Source organism: Ovis aries, chromosome 7 (genome assembly GCF_016772045.2).
Source record: "Ovis aries strain OAR_USU_Benz2616 breed Rambouillet chromosome 7, ARS-UI_Ramb_v3.0, whole genome shotgun sequence".
Lineage (NCBI taxonomy): Eukaryota > Metazoa > Chordata > Mammalia > Artiodactyla > Bovidae > Ovis > Ovis aries.
Window position 1 is genome coordinate 80,500,128 of NC_056060.1, and position 19,651 is coordinate 80,519,778.

The 19,651-nt window shown below is 43.2% G+C and overlaps 1 protein-coding gene across 4 annotated transcripts in view; it reads right to left on the reverse strand.

The window, feature by feature from the left end:
- The window catches only part of MAP3K9 (mitogen-activated protein kinase kinase kinase 9), an 85,639-nt gene that overhangs the window by 28,253 nt on the left and 37,735 nt on the right, over positions 1 to 19,651 (reverse strand). For all 4 annotated transcript variants that reach the window (XM_027971970.3, XM_027971969.3, XM_042252706.2 and 1 more), the window contains exon 3: positions 8,914 to 9,094. In XM_027971970.3, coding sequence (XP_027827771.1) covers positions 8,914 to 9,094 — 181 coding nt within the window. The remainder of the gene's footprint in view (positions 1 to 8,913; positions 9,095 to 19,651) is intronic.

Sequence of the window (19,651 nt, forward strand, 5' to 3'; positions counted from 1 at the left end):
TTGATGGGCATGTGGGTTGTTTCCATGGCTATTATAAACAGTGCTGCTTTGAACATAGGGGTGCATGTATCTTTTCAAATTACAGTTTTGTCTGGGTATATGCCCAGAAGTGGGACTGCTGGATTATATGGCAACAGATACACTGTTTGTTTAGCTTTAGAAAAGCAGAGAGATGACCACCAGAAATAAACAGATTTTGTTCCTGTGAAAGATTTCTTTCAGTGCCCATTAGGCTGAGTAGATTCTTGCCCATGACCAGCATGAGTAAATCCATAACAATGAACTCTGTCTAATTCAAAGGGGGGAGTTTCACAAGGGTGGACTGCAATGGCGGAGCGGGACAAGCTTCAAGTTCCCTCCCTACCTTTTAAGTGCACATGAAGAATTTCTTTTCATTTGTCCTTGGAGTTAGAGAACTGGGAATACAGAGTTGAGTGGAATAATTATCCTATGAATTCACAATCACAACCAGGCAAACTCATGTCGTGTTATTAACTACTCATGTAATTATTCCTTCCAGGAATAACTCAGGAACAGAAACCTTGAGGCCATGGGCAGTCGGAAGAGGGGCTTTCCTTTTATTTGCAACACGAACCTCAATTTTTTGGTAATACTCATCGGTAGTTTACAATCAACAAGAAGACATATTAATGTTAAAAAGAATAATAAACCCAGTAACTATTTGACCACGGTATCTTGCACATACCGCACGCTAAGACATTTACCAGTGTCCTCTTGAATCCCTACAACAAACCTGCAAGATAAATATTATCATTTTTCAGATGAGGAAAGTTAAGTTTTACCCACATCTATTAAGGGCGTATTGGAGAAGGAAATGGCAACCCACTCCAGTGTTCTTGCCTGGAGAATCCCAGGGATGGGGGAGCCTGGTGGGCTTCCGTCTATGGGATCGCACAGAGTCAGACACGACTGAAGCGACTTAGCAGCAGCAGCAACAGCATTAAGGGTGTATATAGAGTAAGTCATAGTGGACCTGGGCCAATTCTCAATTCTTTCTCCCTAGCATGCCCTTCTACCATTTCTCTCTGCTTGGTAAACTCTGCTAATTATCTTTCAAGATCTGATTCAAATGCACCACCATTTATTCATTCATTTTAAACATCTAATATGCATCAAACTCAATGCCAAGCACTAGAATATAGGATTAAAATACACAGATCTTATCCACAAAGAAATCAGAGAGAGGAACAGAAAAAACACTACTTAGAATACAAAGAGAGAAATCACAACAGAAATACTATGAGGGCGCAAAGGAAGGTCACCTACATCAGACCAGGACAGAGGCAGGAGGCAGCTAAGCCCTGAGCAAAACTTTGCTAAGGGAGGGACAGAGGCCAAGGATCAGCATAAAAAAGGGTGTGGACTTGCCCTCAAAGGGCTCCAAGTGGCCTGGCATGGCTCCAAAGGAAAGCAACGTGCCCACCTCTGTGCCAGGGCATCCCAGGGGTCTCTACAGAGGGACCCTCAGAGTGGACTGGCCAGTCTCTTTGGGCAATGTCTTTCTCCCAGTGAGCCCTCCAGATACTATACGTTTTTTTCATGTATTTTGACAGAGTAGGGGGAATAGCCTAGTAGACTGGTAGTTACAGGTCTTGTCTTGTCCTGACAGGAAGTTGGATTTTAGTCTGACACTGATGGGAACAATTGGACGCTTCAGGAAGCCTTCCCTGACACCCCGACGTGTTACTCAGCCCTTCAGTTGTTTGTTTACCAGCCTGTGGTCTCCTAAAGGGCAGGGACAACCGGTTCATAACCTTTGCATTCTCAGGACCTTGCCCAGGCTCCGGTACGCCTACACCCTCACATAGTGAATGAGCTGATGCGTGGATGGATATAGGAGTGAGGGCACAGCCAGACTGTCCCACAGGCTGCACCAGGTGCCGCAGAGTAAGCCCCAAATACCATCAGGAACTGCACCAGGGCACTTCTGGCCAAACCTCTCAGGTGACTTATCCAGACAGCAGCCATGCTAGGCAGCACCGTCAAGGGACCTCTACGAGTTCTAGGCACTGCTACCTAGATTCCATGCTAGAGTCATTCCCGTGTACGGCTGTGTGTTCCTGGCACTACTGCCTACTTCTAGTCTGAGGAATAAAAACTCAATGTTCCCCAAACCCCTTTCTTCCATATAGGTAGAGACAATCGATATCCCAACCCTAATGACCTGGAACAACAGGGTGTTTTCAAAGATCCAAACGTATCCAAAGATCCAAACATATCCTGTCTGTGTCCTTGAGTCCTGCCTGCTATGGTTTTTACACTGTGTTCTACTCCAGGGTGATGTTTCAGGCCACCAGGAAGGGGGAGGAGCCAGGGGCCCTCCCCTCCAGCTTCCACAAGGGCAGCTCTGCTCTCACCTGTCTTGGTCCTTTGTTCATGGGCATTCCACTCCATCTGAAGGGCTCTACAACAAGGAGAAGTGGCAGAAGTGCTGCTCAAGAAAGACTTAGACTTAAGCCAAATGCCTGCTTTAACACTTAGAGCCGTGTGACCTTGAGAAAGCAAGTTCACCCCTCCAAACCTATTTCCTCAACCGTGTAACAGAGCCAGCAATCCCAACACCTCACAGAAGAGTTGCAAGGAACAAATAATAATAACTACCCAGCATCCTGAAACTGCTACCTATTGCTGGAAAATGCTGCATGCTCCTCACGGCAAGGGCCTGAGATGAGAAAGCGTCTGGAGGGGCACTAGCATTCAGGGAAGGAGCCCTTCTGGGGATGAATTAACCAGTCAAAGTGTTCCTCTGCCAATGTTCCTCTGTATTTTTATAACAGAAGGTGGGTGATATAAATGAAGGTCTGGTGTTCCTTTGGCAGGAATAGAGTCCAAAAGGGGGACTGGAGAAACACCCAGTAAGTGGATCTGAGCCGCTGGGGAGAGGTAGACATGATTTACCTTGGGTTTAGCCTATTTTCTTGCCCTCCCAGGGTTAAGAGAAGGTCAAGAAGTCTGTTCAAGACTATTTACAAGTGGCCTCCTGGAACCAGCTCAGCTAGAACTCTGCTTCAGCATCCCTTCCACTGAGAGAACTGCCAGCTCTCACAGGGCTGCCAGTAATTTCCCAAGAGTCCTCAGAGCCCAACCTCAAACCCTCGGGAATGCACCCTGTGTCAATCATTAACCACCTTCAGAGGTGCAGTAATCCTTTCCACGGGTAATGCTGGATGTGGGGGAGGGGTGAAGGAAAGGCTGAGAGTGAACACCTTCCGAACCAAAGGTACAGCAATTCTGCACCTGTCCTGGGCCAGAGCTGTTTTTCTTATTAACCTGCATGGACTTTAAGACTGTCAGCTCAGAGGTCCACTCTCTAAAAGGAGATGGTGTCCTTTGAATGGGCTCCTGCACTTGGTCATCAGCTGGGACCCCAGGTTGCAGGAACCACACTGACCATTTAATAATTTTGGCAAAGACAACTGAACTACTATACGTGAATGCACTCTGCAAACTGTGAGGTAGCATACAATTGCTCTTCTTATTGTTAACCAGACCCTCATTCAAAATGACAACATATTTACTAATTTATTTACAAATATACATGTTAATATATTTATTGACATAATAAATACTTATTAACATGGCAATGTGGGGACCTCCCTGGTGGTCCAGTGGCTAAGACTCTGTGCTCCCAATGTAGGCGACCCAGGTTCAATCCCTGGCTGGGGAACTAGATCCTGCATGCTGCAACTAAAGATTCCACATAGATCCCACATGCCCCAAACCAAAGATCCCGTGTATGACAACTAAGCCCTGGCACAGCCAAATAAATAAGTTAATTAAAAATAAATACTGGAAAAAAACCAAAGAGCAAAAATCATAAAAAATACACATAACCATTTTTTTTAAAAAAGCATGAGCATTCATGTAAAAAAGGATAAATACCAAAAAAAAAAAAAAAAAAAGGCAATATGTTCATGCTGCATTACATTCAAAAAGTTAGCTTACAAAACAGAAATGATCCCATTTTAAGGGACGGGTGGGTGATCATGGGAACAGGAATAAACACACCAAAATGTCATCATAGATTATCTTTAGAAGTGCGCTGTGGGTGATTGTCTTCTTTTCTCTCTTTTTCTCTTTTGTTTATCCATATTTTCCAATTTTTTTTCTGCAGTGAACATGTTTTCCTTCTATCATTTAAAAAACTTAAAATCGTTAACAAAATGCCCCCACCTCATCCTACATACCGCAGGTAAGGAGTTACCATGGGAGGATGCCTTCCGACTATCACCACTGCCCTCCCTGCACGGCACAACCAGAGGGAAAGAATGTCTTCTTGAGGGAGTGTGGGCCATTCTCATCCTACCCCCCATCACAGCATGGAAGAGGTCCAAAGAACTATCCTTGAAGAACACTGAGACACACTCTGCTGGCCCTGGGCACCTGGCAACTGCAGCGGCCCAAGGCCCTGGATGAGTTCAGCAGAGTGAAGGCAGGTAGGGGAGCGCAAGGAAAGGTGGTTGGACTCAGGCTCAGCCCAGCATCTGACACTGAAACCATACCATTACCTCCCGCACTGAAGGCCCATAAGGTAGAAACGAGATAGGAATAAAATGATACCTGGAGGATATCAAGCTTGTTTTGCAGAAAACCAGGGAAACCACAGATACAGAAAACAACCTGCTGAGAGCCTCCTTCAAGGCACATTGAGGGACTAGGACAACCAATAGTGAACTTAGATAATGAACTTCACACATTACAGGCTGAAAATCCACCTCACATAATGTAAGGAAGCCCCCTTTGCTTCCTTACATTTGCACATGCAACCCACGCAGTGGCATGAAGAGCAGTCGAGACTGTGCAAAGAACTCCAGAAACTGAAAATCACTTTCCACCAATCATTTCCCAGTCCCTTCCCCTCTTATCCCCTACTTCCACATAAATATCCCACTCAACAGCTGATTGATTTGTTGTTGTTTAGTCACTAAGTCATGTCCAACTCTTTGTGACCCCATGGACTGCAGTACACCAGGCTTCCCTGTCCTTTACCATCTCCTGGAGTTTGCTCAGATTGATGTCCATTGAGTTGGTGATGCCAGCCAACCATCACATCTTCTGTCGTCCCCTTTTCCTCCTGCCCTCAATCTTTTCTATAGCATCAAGGTCTTTTCCAATGACGTGCCTCTTCACATCAGGTGGCCAAAGTATTGGATCAATCAATTAGGGAGACAGATCTGAGCACTGCTTCCTGCTTGGCTGCACTGGAATAAAAACTTTTTCTCTGCAAAAGTCTCGGTGTTAGGTCTTTCTATTATGCAGCAGGAAGCGAGCACACTTGCTTGGTCATAACACAGAGTAAGTAATTTTTAAATAAACATTTCTTGAAGGAGTAATGCATTATAAGTCAGTTTGGGAACCAGTTTGTCCTGAGTTCCTAGACATGCTTTGGCCCTCTTGGGACATCCTGCTAGGTCTCAGACATGATGGACCATGGGCCAATCCCCCTGGAAGAGGGTGCCCAAAGTACAGGATTAAGAGTACACAGATGGTGAAGTGGCTGCAAGCACAGATTTTCAAGAGACACATATCTAGTTCAAATCACAGCTTTACCTTTAGCACCTGGGTGAACCTAGGGAACTAACTTCAATCATCTAAGCCTCAGTTACCTCATCTGTAAAATGGAAATAAGAATACCTACTTTTGGAGTCATCTCCAAACTAAAGACAAGCTGCTTCCTAGGGATAAGCTCTCTTTCCCCTTTTCTGTGGGATATAAATACAATACTTCTGCAGAAGTAACTGTCACTCAGATGTAACTGTTCAGATAAGAACAACATGCTGAGGGATCCTGAAAGAATCTGAGTTCCTAAACGATCTCAAGGTGCACAGCTCTTCCACCAGTCTGGACAGGCTGGACTACTCCTTGAAAAAGAAATACATTTCTTTCATTGGTAGGTCTCTTTGTAATAGCCAATTAGATTAATACATCAACTAATCTAATTAGCCAACAGTCAAGTAATGAAAGTGTTAAGTTGAAGTGTATGAAATTGCTGTTTTTGTAGGTCAAAAACAGTTGACTATCAAGATATAGCTTTACCTAATGAGATCCGGTCAAATATTTGAAGGAAAGGAAAACTCTTTTCTTTACAATAGCTACTTCCCCCTGTAATTAATGTGCATGGAAATAAGATTCAATATTCAGAAGCTATAAAGCATCATTGAAAGAAATTAAAGAAGGTCTAAATAAATAGAAAGATATCCCATGTTCATGGACTGGAAGACTTAGTATTACTTAGATGGCAATACTCCCCAAGGTGGTCTAAAGATTTAACACAATCCTTACAAAATTCTAGCTGCCTACTTTTCAGAAAAGGACAAAAAGATCCTAAAATTCATGTGGAAATTGAAGAGATCCAAATAGCCAAAATAATCTTGAAAAAGAAGAAAGTTGGAAGACTCACACTTCCTAATTTCAAAATTTACTACAAAGCTATAGTGCTTAAAAACAGGTGACACTGGCATAATGGTAGACACAGATCAGTGGAGTAGAAGTGGGTCCAGAGATAAACTCTTACATTGTGGCGAACTGCTTTTTGACACCGATGTCAAGACAATTCAGTAAGGAGAAAAACAGTCCTGTCAACAAGTGGTTCTGGGACAATTAGATAGCCACAGGAAAAATACCCCCACCTCACACCACATACAGAAATTAAGTCAAAATGGAACAAAGACCTATACGTTAAGAGCTAAAATTATAAAACTCTTAGAAGAAAACAAAGGTATAAAACTTCATGACTTGGTTTCTTGGATAGGACACCAAAAAGCACAACCAATCAAAAAACAGCTGATAAACTGGACACCAAAATTTTAAAATGCTTGTGTTTCAAAGGATAACATCAAGAAAGTGAAAAGAAAATGCACAGAATGGGAGAAAATGTTTGCAAACCATGTACCTGATAAGGTTCTTGTATGTAGAATATATAAAGAACTCTTTCAACATAAAAATGTAAGGATTCAATATAACTCAATTTTAAAACTGGTAAAGGATTTGAACACATTTATTCAGAGAAGATATACAAATGACCAATAAGCACATGAAAAGATGCTCAAGATCATTAATTAGGGAATACAAATTAAAACCACAATGAGATACCACTTTACATCCACTAAAATGGCTACAATAAAAAATAACTAGTGTTGAGATGATATGGAGAAATCGGAACACTCGTGTGTTGCTAACAGTAAGCCATGGTAAACAAAAAACTTGTTTGGCACTTCCCAAAAAAGTTAAATAAAGAATTACCATATGACTCAGAAAATTTCTCTCTTAGGTATACACCCAAGAGAACTGAAAACATATGTTCACACAAAAACTTACACATAAATGTCTGCAGCAGCATTATTTACATTAGACAAAAAGTGAAACAACCCCAAAGTCCAACTAATGAAATGAATAAACAAATTGTGGTATATCCATACAATGGGATATTATTCAGCTATTAAAAAAATGAAGTTCTGACGCAGGCTACAACATACATGAATCCTGAAAATATGCAAATGAAGGAAGTCAGACGCAGAAGACCCCTTACCGTGTGATTCCATTTATACAAAATGTCCCAAACAGACAAATCCATCGAGACAGAAGGTGAATTAGTGGTTTCCAGAGAGTGAGGGCAGGGATAGGAGATATTGGGGAATGACTGCTAATAGGTATTGAAGGCTTTTTTGAGTGATAAAAAATATTCTGCTTGTCATGGGTTGAATGGTGGCCCCAAAAGGTACATCCAAGTCCTAATACCTAGAATCCTTATTTGGAACAGAATCTGTCCTATAGTCTCTGGAGAGAGCACGACTGGAGAGAGTCCAGAGAGTCTCTGGAGAGAGACTCGACTGACACCGATTTCAGACTTCTGGCCCCTCGACTAAAAATTTCTACTGTTTTAAGCCATCAGGTTTGTGGTAATGTGTTAAAGCAGCTTTAGGAAACTAGTAACAATGATGATTAGTGTAAAACAATGTAAATTCACACAAAAAAAACACATTGACTTAACTATATTTTAAAAGGTATACCTTATGGTATGTGAATAACATCTCAGTAAAGCTGTTATTTAAAATATACACACAAACAAGCTCGCTTTATAACACAGTGAGATGCAACAGCTTCATAGACAAAATATAATGATGATCTATAAGTCCTTGGACTTCTAGATATAAAGATGATCTAAAGTCTTTTCTTTTGTATACCAAGGTGATGCTCCTGTCTCACAGCCATATGGATGCTTAGATTCTGTAGATGTTCACCCTCCCATTAGTGGGAACAAGATCTTTAGCTCCATATCTTTGCAACCTTTTGGGCTGACATTAACTAGAGGGAGGGTTGGTCTAACCTTTGACCCTGCAGTTCTGGGCACATGCTTGAGACCCATCTTCTCATGTCTTTATCAGTGCTCAACAGACAAGACAGATCCTTAACCAAAAGCTTAACTGGATAACTGGAAAGGATAATTTCCAGCCCACCCAGAAAAAAGAGACAGCAGAAACAATACTCATCGGCTGAAGAGCGTACAGTGAGAACAAGTTCATCAGTACCAGCCACTGATGCTAAGGAATCCAGGGTGACTGTGGGGAAGGTCTCCAGGAGTGACTGGGTCCCCCACCATCCCGTAGGTCAGTACACACTGCCCCTAGAATCTCCTGGTCTTTCTTAGGAATCAGTCGCCAACACAAAGGAGCCTACATAGAACTGGTACCACAGCACTGGGGGGGACTTCTGGTTGATAAGGCATTAGAAATTGTCATTCAGCAGTGTGGAATTTAGTATAAATCGCTCTGAAGAGGTCACCCAGGCCTTCTTTGGGGTGCCTGGGATTGTATACCAATTCTCCAAGGCCTGAGGCATCTGTGCAGTGAAAATACATCTGGGGAATGCTGACTGTTCACCTCTGGACCTTACCTCCACACATCGCTGCCTTTGGAAAACATGGAGGCACGAATGACTTCAGGGGCCATCCAGGCATACGTCCCGGCTGCGCTCATCTTGGTGGTTCGGTGCCATTCCCGAGCCAGGCCGAAATCAGTGATCTTCAGAACCTTGTTGCTCAGGTCTCCATTCTCCACCTTCTGGAGGATCAGTACTGGACAAGGAAAGGAATACAGAAGAGACCAGGGAGTCTGCATTAATGATAGGAAGCCACGCAATACAGAGCCCTCCCGCCTCCCTCTGGGCCCCTCCTGCAGGCTCCGTCGTGCGGCTACCGTGGGTGGATGGTGGAGCCATCTCCACCATGAGTACACCTCGGATGTACTCATTCTGGTGCCAGGTATATTGCAGGCACGATCTTCAACCCTCACAACAACCGCATGAGGTAGATACTATTGCCATGGCTACTCTAAAGATGAGGAAACTTCAGCGCCACTAAATACATTTTCCAAGGTCACTCAACTAATAAGCCAGGACTGAAACTCCGGCAGCCTGACTCAAGAGCTTCTTCTGTTACCATGACACCATAGAGCCCCCTCACACCCCAGGACAGAAGAGCAGGGGGTCACAGCCCACTCTCCTGAGGAGAAGCTCCCCGGGCTTCCTGTCTCTTCCAGGGCACTCCTGGGCTTTCACCACTCTCAAACCATCAAGAGTGGAGGTGCTTGTTGGACTGCTAAGGTTTTCAGACAGTGTCTGAACAGTTTCCATGAGCCTCTGCAAGTGACTTTATTTAGAGTCTTATGAAAGTATATCTTGTGGGCAGAGATTTTCCCCTTAATTTGAGCTCCTGAGACATGAGGAAGCCAAGCCTCCATTTCCACAGCTGGGACGGTTCCCAGGGCCCCTGGGTTAGCACCCCTCTGAGGCCCAGATGCTGAACCACCTGTAGTTCAGAGCTCTGTGCACAGGATTTCAGAGAAGGGAAGATTCTCTCTGCCATTCAAGTCTAAATGGGAAGAGCAGGAGAAGGGGGTGGGTTTTAGGACAAGAGCTGAAGTCAACCCCTGAAGTCATACAACTGTACTTTTCTTTTCCTGCCCCCTGAACTGCACCCAGCACACGTCCACTAAATTGTTACACAATGAAAGGATGTGGGTCAAAGTTTTCTATGTCCTGTGTGTATCCCAGAAAATCAGTAGTAGAGAGGGATTGTTGTTGTTTAGTTGCCAAATCTTGTCCAACTCTCTGCAACCCCATGGACTGTAGCCCACCAGGTTCCTCTGTCCATGTAATTTCCCAGGCAAGAATACTGGAGTGGGTTGCCATTTTTTTCTCCAGGAGATCTTCCTGGAGAAAACCCATGTCTCCCGCTTGGCAGGTGCATTCCTTACCACTGAGCTACCAGGGAAGCCCCAAAGAGGGGTGACAAGCAGCTATGGGGATAGAAGCACAAAAGAAAACAGCACCAGCCACTCCCTGGATCTAATGGACTAAGTTTCTTTCCTCCACACCCTCTCCCCTGCTCCCCTGACCCCTGACATACCCCCGCCCCACTCCAAGCTTCTATCATCCTGAATGGGTCCCAGCCTTGGAATGCTTGGGAGATAAAAACAAACAACAAACAACTTTCTACATCTCATCTACTCACAAAAATCTTCCCGGATTCTTCTGTGCCTCTCTCCCCTTCTCTGAGAGAGAACAGACTAATAAGCACTCAGACTGCTGGGGAAGCGGCACCACAGAAGCCACCACGCCCGCCGCAGTGGCGGTAACTGGTCGCCGAGCATTTCTCTGAGCCACCTGTAAATCGAAGACTCTGGGAGGGCCCTTCCCCTTACAGATCCAATGGGGTAACAGGACCGGACAGGTGGCTGGGACCGGGTGCAGTGGGAGGAGGGTTATGGTTTCACAATGCTTCATGAGTCCAGCTGAGCTTTCTCAGAGCCTATGCTGGAACGGGAAGGCAGAGAAGTTTAGATGCTATGACAGGAGATGGACTTTTAGAAACGGGATGGCCTACTGAAGGTGATTTTCTAAATATATTAGTCTCTGGATGGCTTAAGAGGGATAGCCGAAAGATGCAAACAGGCAAGAGGCAGCCCAGGGCAGTTTATGTAAACTGGAATGCCTTTAGGCAGTGCCCGTCCAGCCCAGCTCCACCTAATCTCCATGACTCTGCTGCCTTACATCCAGACGACCTCAAACATCTGTTCTAACAAGTTGGGCCCCTGAAGGCATGGAAGTTAGAAATCTCTGGCCTAGGGGTCCTGCCCACAGCAAAGGAGAGAGGTTATAATCCTGGCAGTCAGTAATTCTAGCAGATGGTTGCAGTCAATGGTTCTCAAGAATAGTGTCCTGAAATACTGGTATCTACCAAATATGTATTACTATTAACAATCAAAGCAACAAAGTTTGTAAAAGCTGTTTTTTGGTAGTTTTTTAAAACTGAGATGAAATCCACAAAGCAGAAAATTAACCATTTTGAAGTGAACAATCCAGCAGCATTTAGTACACTTGGAATGCCACACAACCACCACCTGTGTCTAGTACCAAAACATTTTCATCACCCCCAAAAGGAGACCCCATATCCGTTAAACAGCTATTATATGCAGAGTACATCATGTGAAATGCCAGGCTGGATGAAGCACAAGCTGGAATCAAGATTGCAGGGAGAAATATCAAGAACCTCAGATATGTAGATAATACCACCCTAATGGCAAAAAGCAAAGAGGCACTAAAGAGCCTCTTGATGAGGGTGAAAGAGGAGAGTGAAAAAGCTGGCTTGAAACTCAGCATTCAAAAAACTAAGATCATGGCATCTGGTCCCATTACTTCATGGCAAATAAATGGAGAAAAAGTGGAAACAGTGACAGACTTTATTTTCTTGGGCTCCAAATCACTGCAGACGGTGACCGTAGCTGTGAAATTAAAAGATGCTTGCTCCTTGAAAGAAAAGATATGACAGACCTAGACAGTGTATTAAAAAGTGACACCACTTTGCCAACAAAGTCCATATGGTCCAAGCTATGGTTTTTCCAGTAGTCATGCATGGATGTAAAGAGTTGGACCATAAAGAAGGCTGAGTGCCGAAGAAGTGATGCTTTTGAACTGTGGTGCTGAAGAAGACTCTTGAGAGTCCCTTGGACAGCAAGGAGATCAAACCAGTCAATCTTAGAGGAAATCAACCCTGAATATTCACTGGAAGGACTGATGCTGAAGCTGAAGCTCCAATACTTTGGCCACCTGACGTGAAGAGCCAACTCACTTGAAAAGACCCTGAGGCTGGGAAAAATTGAGGGCAGGAGGAGAAGGGAGCAGCAGAGGATGAGATGGTTGGATGGCATCACTGACTTAATGGTCATGAGTTTGAGCAAGCTCCAGGTGATGGTGAAGGACAGGGAAGCCTGGTGTGCTGCAGTCCATGAGGCCGCAAAGAGTTGGACACAACTTAGCAAGAGAACATTATCATCACACAGCATCCCCGTTCTCCCCTCTTCCTAGCTTCTGGCAACCACCAACTTGCTCTCTAACATTTCCCAGGTTCACCCACGTGGTAGCTCACACCAGGACTTTAATCCTTTTTTGTGACTGAATAGTATTCCATCATATGTATATACCATACTTTGTTTCTCCTTTTGTCCACTGATAGATGAAGAATCAACGCTACTCCATTTTGTAAGGTTCTAGGAAAAGAGCCTTTGGAAATCCCCTGACCTCACCCCACCACCTGTGAACCAATCAGAACCCTTGGCCAGCCCGGGAAATTCAAATCAAGCATGGGAAAGGAGAACAAATCAGAACTCAACACCTAACCCTTCACCAGAAGGTGACCAATCAGACCCGGAGACCCGTTTTTCGAATTTTTCGTGCGATAATACCCTATATAAGCAATGTAACCCAGAGCTCAGGGCTCCTCCCTATAGCTGCTGCGTCAGTATCGGTGGGAGCCCCAGCTCGAGCTTGGTAATAAAAACTCTCCTGCTTTTGCGTTGGATATCGGCTCCCTGGTGGTCATTGGGAGATTTCGCAACTTGGGCATAACAATAGACATTTGGGCTGTTTCCATCTATTGATTATTGTGAATCTGCTGCTATAAATACATGTGCACATATACTTGTTTGAGTGCCTGTTTTCCATTTTGGGGGGTGTATACATAGGAGTGGAATTATTAGGATATATGGTAATTCTCTGCTGGACTTTCTGAGGAAGCACCAAATTATTTTCCACAGTAGCTGAACCATTTTACATTCCCATTAGCAATATATGAGGATTCCAATTTCTCTGCATCCTCACCATACTTGCTATTTTCCTTTTCCTTTTTCTTATTATAGTCATCCTGCTAGATGTAAAGTGGTATCTCACTGTGGTTTTGATTTGCATTTCCCTAATGACACTGAACATCTTTTCTCATGCTTGTTGGCCATTTGTACGTCTCCTATGGAGAAATGTCTGTCCTTTTGCTGAGTTATAAGTTCTTTATATAACCTGGATTCTAGACCCTTATCAAACACATGATTTGCAAATATTTTCCCCTCTCTATAGGCGTTTTACTTTCTTGATAATGGTCTTTGATGTACAAAAGTTTTTAATTTAGATGAAGTCCGCTTCAGCTATTTTCCCTTTTGTTGTTTCTACTCTTGATGTAATACCAAAGAACTGCCAGATCCAAGTTCATGAAGATTTGCCCCTATGTTTTCTTCTAAGAGTATTCCGGTTTTAGCTCTCACATTTAGGTTGTTAATCCACTCTTAGTTAATTTCTGTATTCATATGAGATAGGGGTCCATTGCCAGTCTTTTGCATGTGAATATCCAATTTTCCCAGCACTGTTTGCTAAAAGGGAAAGCTTTACTTTTTAAAACAGAGTGGAGCATAGTTTCCTCCAAACATGTTTTCCTAGGTAAGAGAGAAAGGTTATATTCATAGCAGCTAACTTATCTACACCACTGCTGTGAGCCCATTCCAAGCATCTACGGCTGATAAGCACAGGTGCAGCAGTAACAAGCTATTGTGCTTTTACTTCTTGGACAACTTAAGGATGTTTTATCAAAATCTGGTGAATTCCATGAAAGCGCATCGTATAAACCCCTCCTCTCGTGGCGGGTGTGGTAGAACAAATGCTGAAAACTAACAAATACAAGTCAAGAGGGGTCTGGCCAGGCAGAGGAAGAGAAGAAAAAGATGCATTGAACTGAAATCCTAGTGATTAATCAGATTAAGGGGCTTGACAGAAGGAAGACATCTCTTGTCTTTCAGATATGGATAACAAGTAGAATGGCAGTACCCCCACTGCGAAGTTGAAAGACAAACCCATTTGAGGAAGCCAAGTTCAGTCTGGGACATAATGGGTTAGGGTGACAGTAACAAGAGTCAGTGAGAATAGAAAAAAACAAAAACGAAAACAGGCAATCTAAATTCCAGGCTTGACATTTTCCATGCAACGCTTGTTAAGTTTCATAAACACTACATCATGATTCCTGATTCTATAAAATGGGGATAAAGATTAAAAGCAATACAGTGATAAGGCACCCACCAGAGTGCCTGGCACATAAATAAATAGGCACGCAGGACATTACAGCTATCGTTACCAATATTACGATTAAGGGGCTCATATGTATGTGGAAACCATGGGACTCTGAGCTCAAAGTATTGAGAACTCTATTGGAAAGGCTGGCAGGCCCTGACCCATAATAACCATGCAATACATCTTTACTGTATAAAAACATGGGCTTCTCTGGTGGCTGAAACAGTAAAGAATCTGCCTGTAATATGCGAGACCCAGGTTCGATCCCTGGGTTGGGAAGATCCCCTGGAGAAGGGAATGGCAACCCACTCTAGTATTCTTGCCTGGAGAAGTCCATGGATAGAGGAGCCTGGTGGGCTACAGACCATGTGTCGCAAAGAGCTGGACATGACTGAGTGACTAAATCAAATGGTTGATTAAATAATAATGATAGCTAACCATTATTGATCACTTATCATATACAGACTTAGCTCGTTTCATCGTACTTTGCCTTATTGTGTTTCTTGCAGACTGCATCTTTCTAAACAAAACTGAAGATTCGTGACAACTCTGCATTGAGCAAGTCTGCTGGTGGCATTTTTCCAACAGCATTTGCTCACTTCATGTCTCTGTGTCACATTTGACAATTCTTGCAATATTTCAAACTTCTTCATTATTATCATGCTTGTTATGGTGATCTGTGATCAGTGACATTTGTTCTTACTGTTGTAATTGTTTTGGGGAACCATGAACCATGCCCACAAAAGATGGCGAACTTGATTGGTAAATGTTGTGTGTGTTCTGACTGCTCCACCGGCTAGCTGTTCCCCCCGTCTCTCTTCCTCTCCTCAGGCCTCCCTATTCCTTGAGACACAACAGTATTGAAATTCAGCCATTTATTAACCCTACTATGGCCTCTAGGTATTCAGGTGAAACTCTCTCACTTTAAATCAAAAGCTAGAAATGATTAAACTTAGTGAGGAAGACATGTCAAAAGCCAAGACAGGCCAAAAGCCAGGCCTCTTGCATCAGTTGTTCAAATGGTGAATACAAAGGAAAAAAACTCTTGAAGGAAATTAAAAGTGTTACCCCAATGAACACACGAATGATAAGAAGGCAAACAGGCTTATTGATGATATGAAGAAAGTTTGAGTGGTCCAGATAGAAAAATCAAACCGGTCACAACATTCCCTTAAGCCAAAGCCTAATCCAGAGCAAGGGTCTAACTCTCTTCAATTCTATGAAGGCTGAGAGAGGTGAGAAAGCTGCAGAAGAAAAGCGTGAAGCTAGCGGAAGTTGTTTCAAGAGGTTTAAGGAAAGAAGCCATCTCCATAACATAAAAGTGCAAGGCAAAGCAGCAAGTGCTAATGTAGGAGCTATGGCAAGTCTTCCAGAAGATCTAGCTAAGATCATTAAAGCAGGTCACTCCACTAAACAGCAGACTTCCAATGCAGATGAAACAGCTTTATATTAGAAGAAGCTGCTACCTAGGACTTCCATAGCTAGAGAAGAAATGTCAATGCCTGATCTCAAAGGACAGGCTGTCTTTCTTAGGGGCCAATGAAGCGGATGACTTTAAGTTGAAGCCAGTGCTCATTTACCATTCCAAAAATCCTAGGGACCTTAAGAGTCCTGTTAAATTTACCCGGATGGGTACCAGGCAAGCCTGGATGACAGCACCTCTGTTTACAACATGGTTTACTAGTTATTTTAAGCTCACTGTTGAGACCTACTGCTCAGAAAGATTCCTTTCAAAATATTACTGCTCACTGACAATACATGTGACCACCCAAGAGCTCTAGTGAAGACGTACAAGGAGCTTCCTGTTGCTTTCACAACTGCTCACACAACATCCATTCTGTACCCCATGGATCACAGAGCAACTTTGCCTTTCAAATCTTAAAATTATTTAAGGAATACATTTCTTTAGACTATAGCTCCCACAGTGATGTATCTGATGAATCTGCACAAGGCCAATTAAAAAACTTCTGGAGAGGATTCAACATTCTCGATGCCAGTAAGAACACTAGTGACGTTCAAAATATCAACATTAACAGGAATTTAGAAGAAGTTGGTTCTGATCCTCACGGATGACTTTGAAGGGTTCAAGACTTCAGTGGAGGAAGTCTCTGCAGATGTGATGGAAAGAGAAATAACACGAATTAGAAGTAGAGCCTAGAGACATGACTGAATTGCTGCCGCCTCATAATAAAACTTTAACAAATGAGGAATTGCTTCTTAATGGATGAGCAAACAAAGTAGTTTCTTGAAATGCAATCTACTCCTGGTGAAGACTGTTGAAATAACAAAGGTAGAATATTACATAAAACTTAGTTGACAAAGCAGCTGCAGGGTTTGAGAGGATTGACTCCAATTTCATTCTACTGTGGGTAAAAAACTAGCAAACAGCATTGCATGCTACAGAGAACTCATTTGTCAAAAAAAGTCAATCAATTCTGTCAACATCTCTGTCTTATTTTAAGAAATGGTACAGCCACCCTGATCAGTCAGCAGCCATAAACACTGAGGCAAGACCCTCCACCAGCAAAAAGATTATGACTCACTGAAGCTTCAGATAAGGGTTAGCATTTTTTAGCAAGAAAGTATTTTTAATTAAGGTATGTACCTTGTTTTGTTCCATTCTGAAGGAGATCAGCCCTGGGATTTCTTTGGAAGGAAGGATGCTGAAGCTGAAACTCCAGTACTTTGGCCACCTCATGCGAAGAGTTGATTCATTGGAAAAGACTCTGATGCTGGGAGGGATTGGGGGCAGGAGGAGAAGGGGACGCCCAAGGATGAGATGGCTGGATGGCCTCACTGACTCAATGGACGTGAGTCTGAGTGAACTCTGGGAGATGGTGATGAACCGGGAGGCCTGGTGTGCTGCGATTCATGGGGTCGCAAAGAGTCAGACACAACTGAGCGACTGAACTGAACTGACCTTGTTTTGCGGACATAACAGACTACACTCAATAGGCTACAACACAGTGTAGCCTGTGTTTTATATGCACTGGGAACCCAAAAAATTCATGTGACTTGCTTTATTGTGATATTTCACTGTGGTGGTCTGGAACCAAATCCGAAATATCTCCAAGGTGCATGCCTGTAGTGGAGTTACACTCTTTACATGATGTATGTAAATAGCTTGCCATCACCTTAGTTAACCCTTAAACCAACCCTGTGAAGTAGGCATAATTATTTTCCCTATTTCATCCATGCTGAAACAGACACAGAGAGGTTAAGTCAGCTGCCCACAGTGAGTGAGGGATGGAGAGGTGTTCCAAGGCCGGATCTCTCTTCACGTGTTGTGCCATCCAGAGAACAGGAAAAATCCTATACATCTTTATGGCTTAGCTCAATTTCCACCTGATCCCTAATGCTGTCATTAATCAACTAGTCTTCACTGCTCTCCTTTTTCATGAAGTATTCCTTCAGCAACCAAAACCAGTTCCACATAATTTAACACTATATACTATTTTTTTAAAAGATTTTTTCTTTGGCTGCACCAGGTCTTAGTTTCTGCCCACTGGGTCTTAGGTATGGCATGCAGAATCTTAGCTGCAACATGCAGAATCTAGTTTTCTGACCTCCAACCGCCTGCACTGAGAGAGCAAAGTCTTACCCACTGGACCACCAGGGAAGTCCCCTATATGCTTCTTTTAATTATTCCCTGCTGCATGTTCTTGTCTCATCATTCCCTCTAGAATGTGACGGAAAATAATTTCTAGAAGGCAGAAACTCAATTCTCTTTTTTCTGAGACTCATGCCAACGCCGCTCCAGGAACCAAGCAGAGGACCATGCTCTCAGAAAGAACCGACTCCTCACTGGTCCCTTATTTCACTGAAGTTAGTCCCTGTGCACCTTCTCAGACTATCCACTTCCTCATCCTGTTGCTGCTGGGGCTGGAGGGACATCCCTCCTATGTTATCCAACCGTGAGACACTACGGGGAGTCGGGTGGGTACCAGGCAAGACAACAAGACCGGAGAAAGGGGGAATACCTCAGCCAGGGTTACTGGTGACGAATACATCCTGCTGCTGTCAGCCGGGCTGGGGGACCCAAGGATAGATAAGATAGAGATGTTGTCCTTAAGCGCCCCTGCATGATGTATGCAAAGACACGTGACAAATCTGAGGATCAGCTCAAGACGACATGTGCTTCAACTGAGGGCTCACGTTTTACTATCAGCAGCAAGATAATCACAGTTTTCCAACCCTCAGTAAACCAAGGACACTATTTCCAGACAGGCCACCACCTATATAACATTTACTTAGTATTTTTCTTTAATCTGACTTTTAAAAAATTACAAAAAGAAGAAATTTTATATCATTATTTTAAGTGGAAAAAAACAAATATTCTTCTAGTATCAGGTAACCTATGCAAATAAATAAAATAAGAACAAAAATTAATGTTAGTCGTTTCAGCAGATCCTGCACTAGTCAGAGTTCTGAGCCTAAGACCAGCTGCCTCTGTTAGAAAGAAAAGATTGCAAGGGCTAGAGAGGAATGAAGGCAAACTCGCACCAAAATGAACCTTGATCCTCCATGAATTCAGGGGGTGAATGACTTTCTACTGGATTTGATGTTCTCTAACACAGACCACCAACAATGATCTCAAGTCCATCCCCTGCTAGAACAACAGAGGGAGAAATGAATGAGTTAGGCAGGGGTGGCCACAAAGGACATTGTGAGTCCAACCAAGTATCATTTAGCTGGAGGCCAGGCTCTCAAAACTTGGCATAACTGAGGACACTTTCCCATATGTCCTAATGGGAAATTGAGCTTTGGTCGATGATTTATCATTTTGAGGTTTCTTATTAATTATTCATCTCCATTAGCACAAGGGACTTTGATTCGCTAAATGTTCACCTTGGCGCCAAGGTTCCCACATCCCCAAGCTTTCATTTGGCCCAAATGATTCAACATCATCTCTCCCAGATTAAATAATAGGTCCAATTCTGTTTTGAGTGCTGTGTTTTGCTTGGTTTAGTCTTTTTTTTTTTTAAAAAAAGCTTACTGTCAAATATATATACACATGATATATATATATATATATATATATATATATATATGTATACATGAAAGGGTGTATAAAACACATAGGATGTAAAGAATAAGATGAAAACCCACCTGACTCCGTCCAGTCCCACACGTTCCTCTCCATCACATCCCTTCCCCTCTCTCCAGATATCTCACAATCTTGACTTGTACTGTCGTTGTTCAGTCACTAAGTCCTGTCTGATTCTTTGTGACCCCATGGACTGCA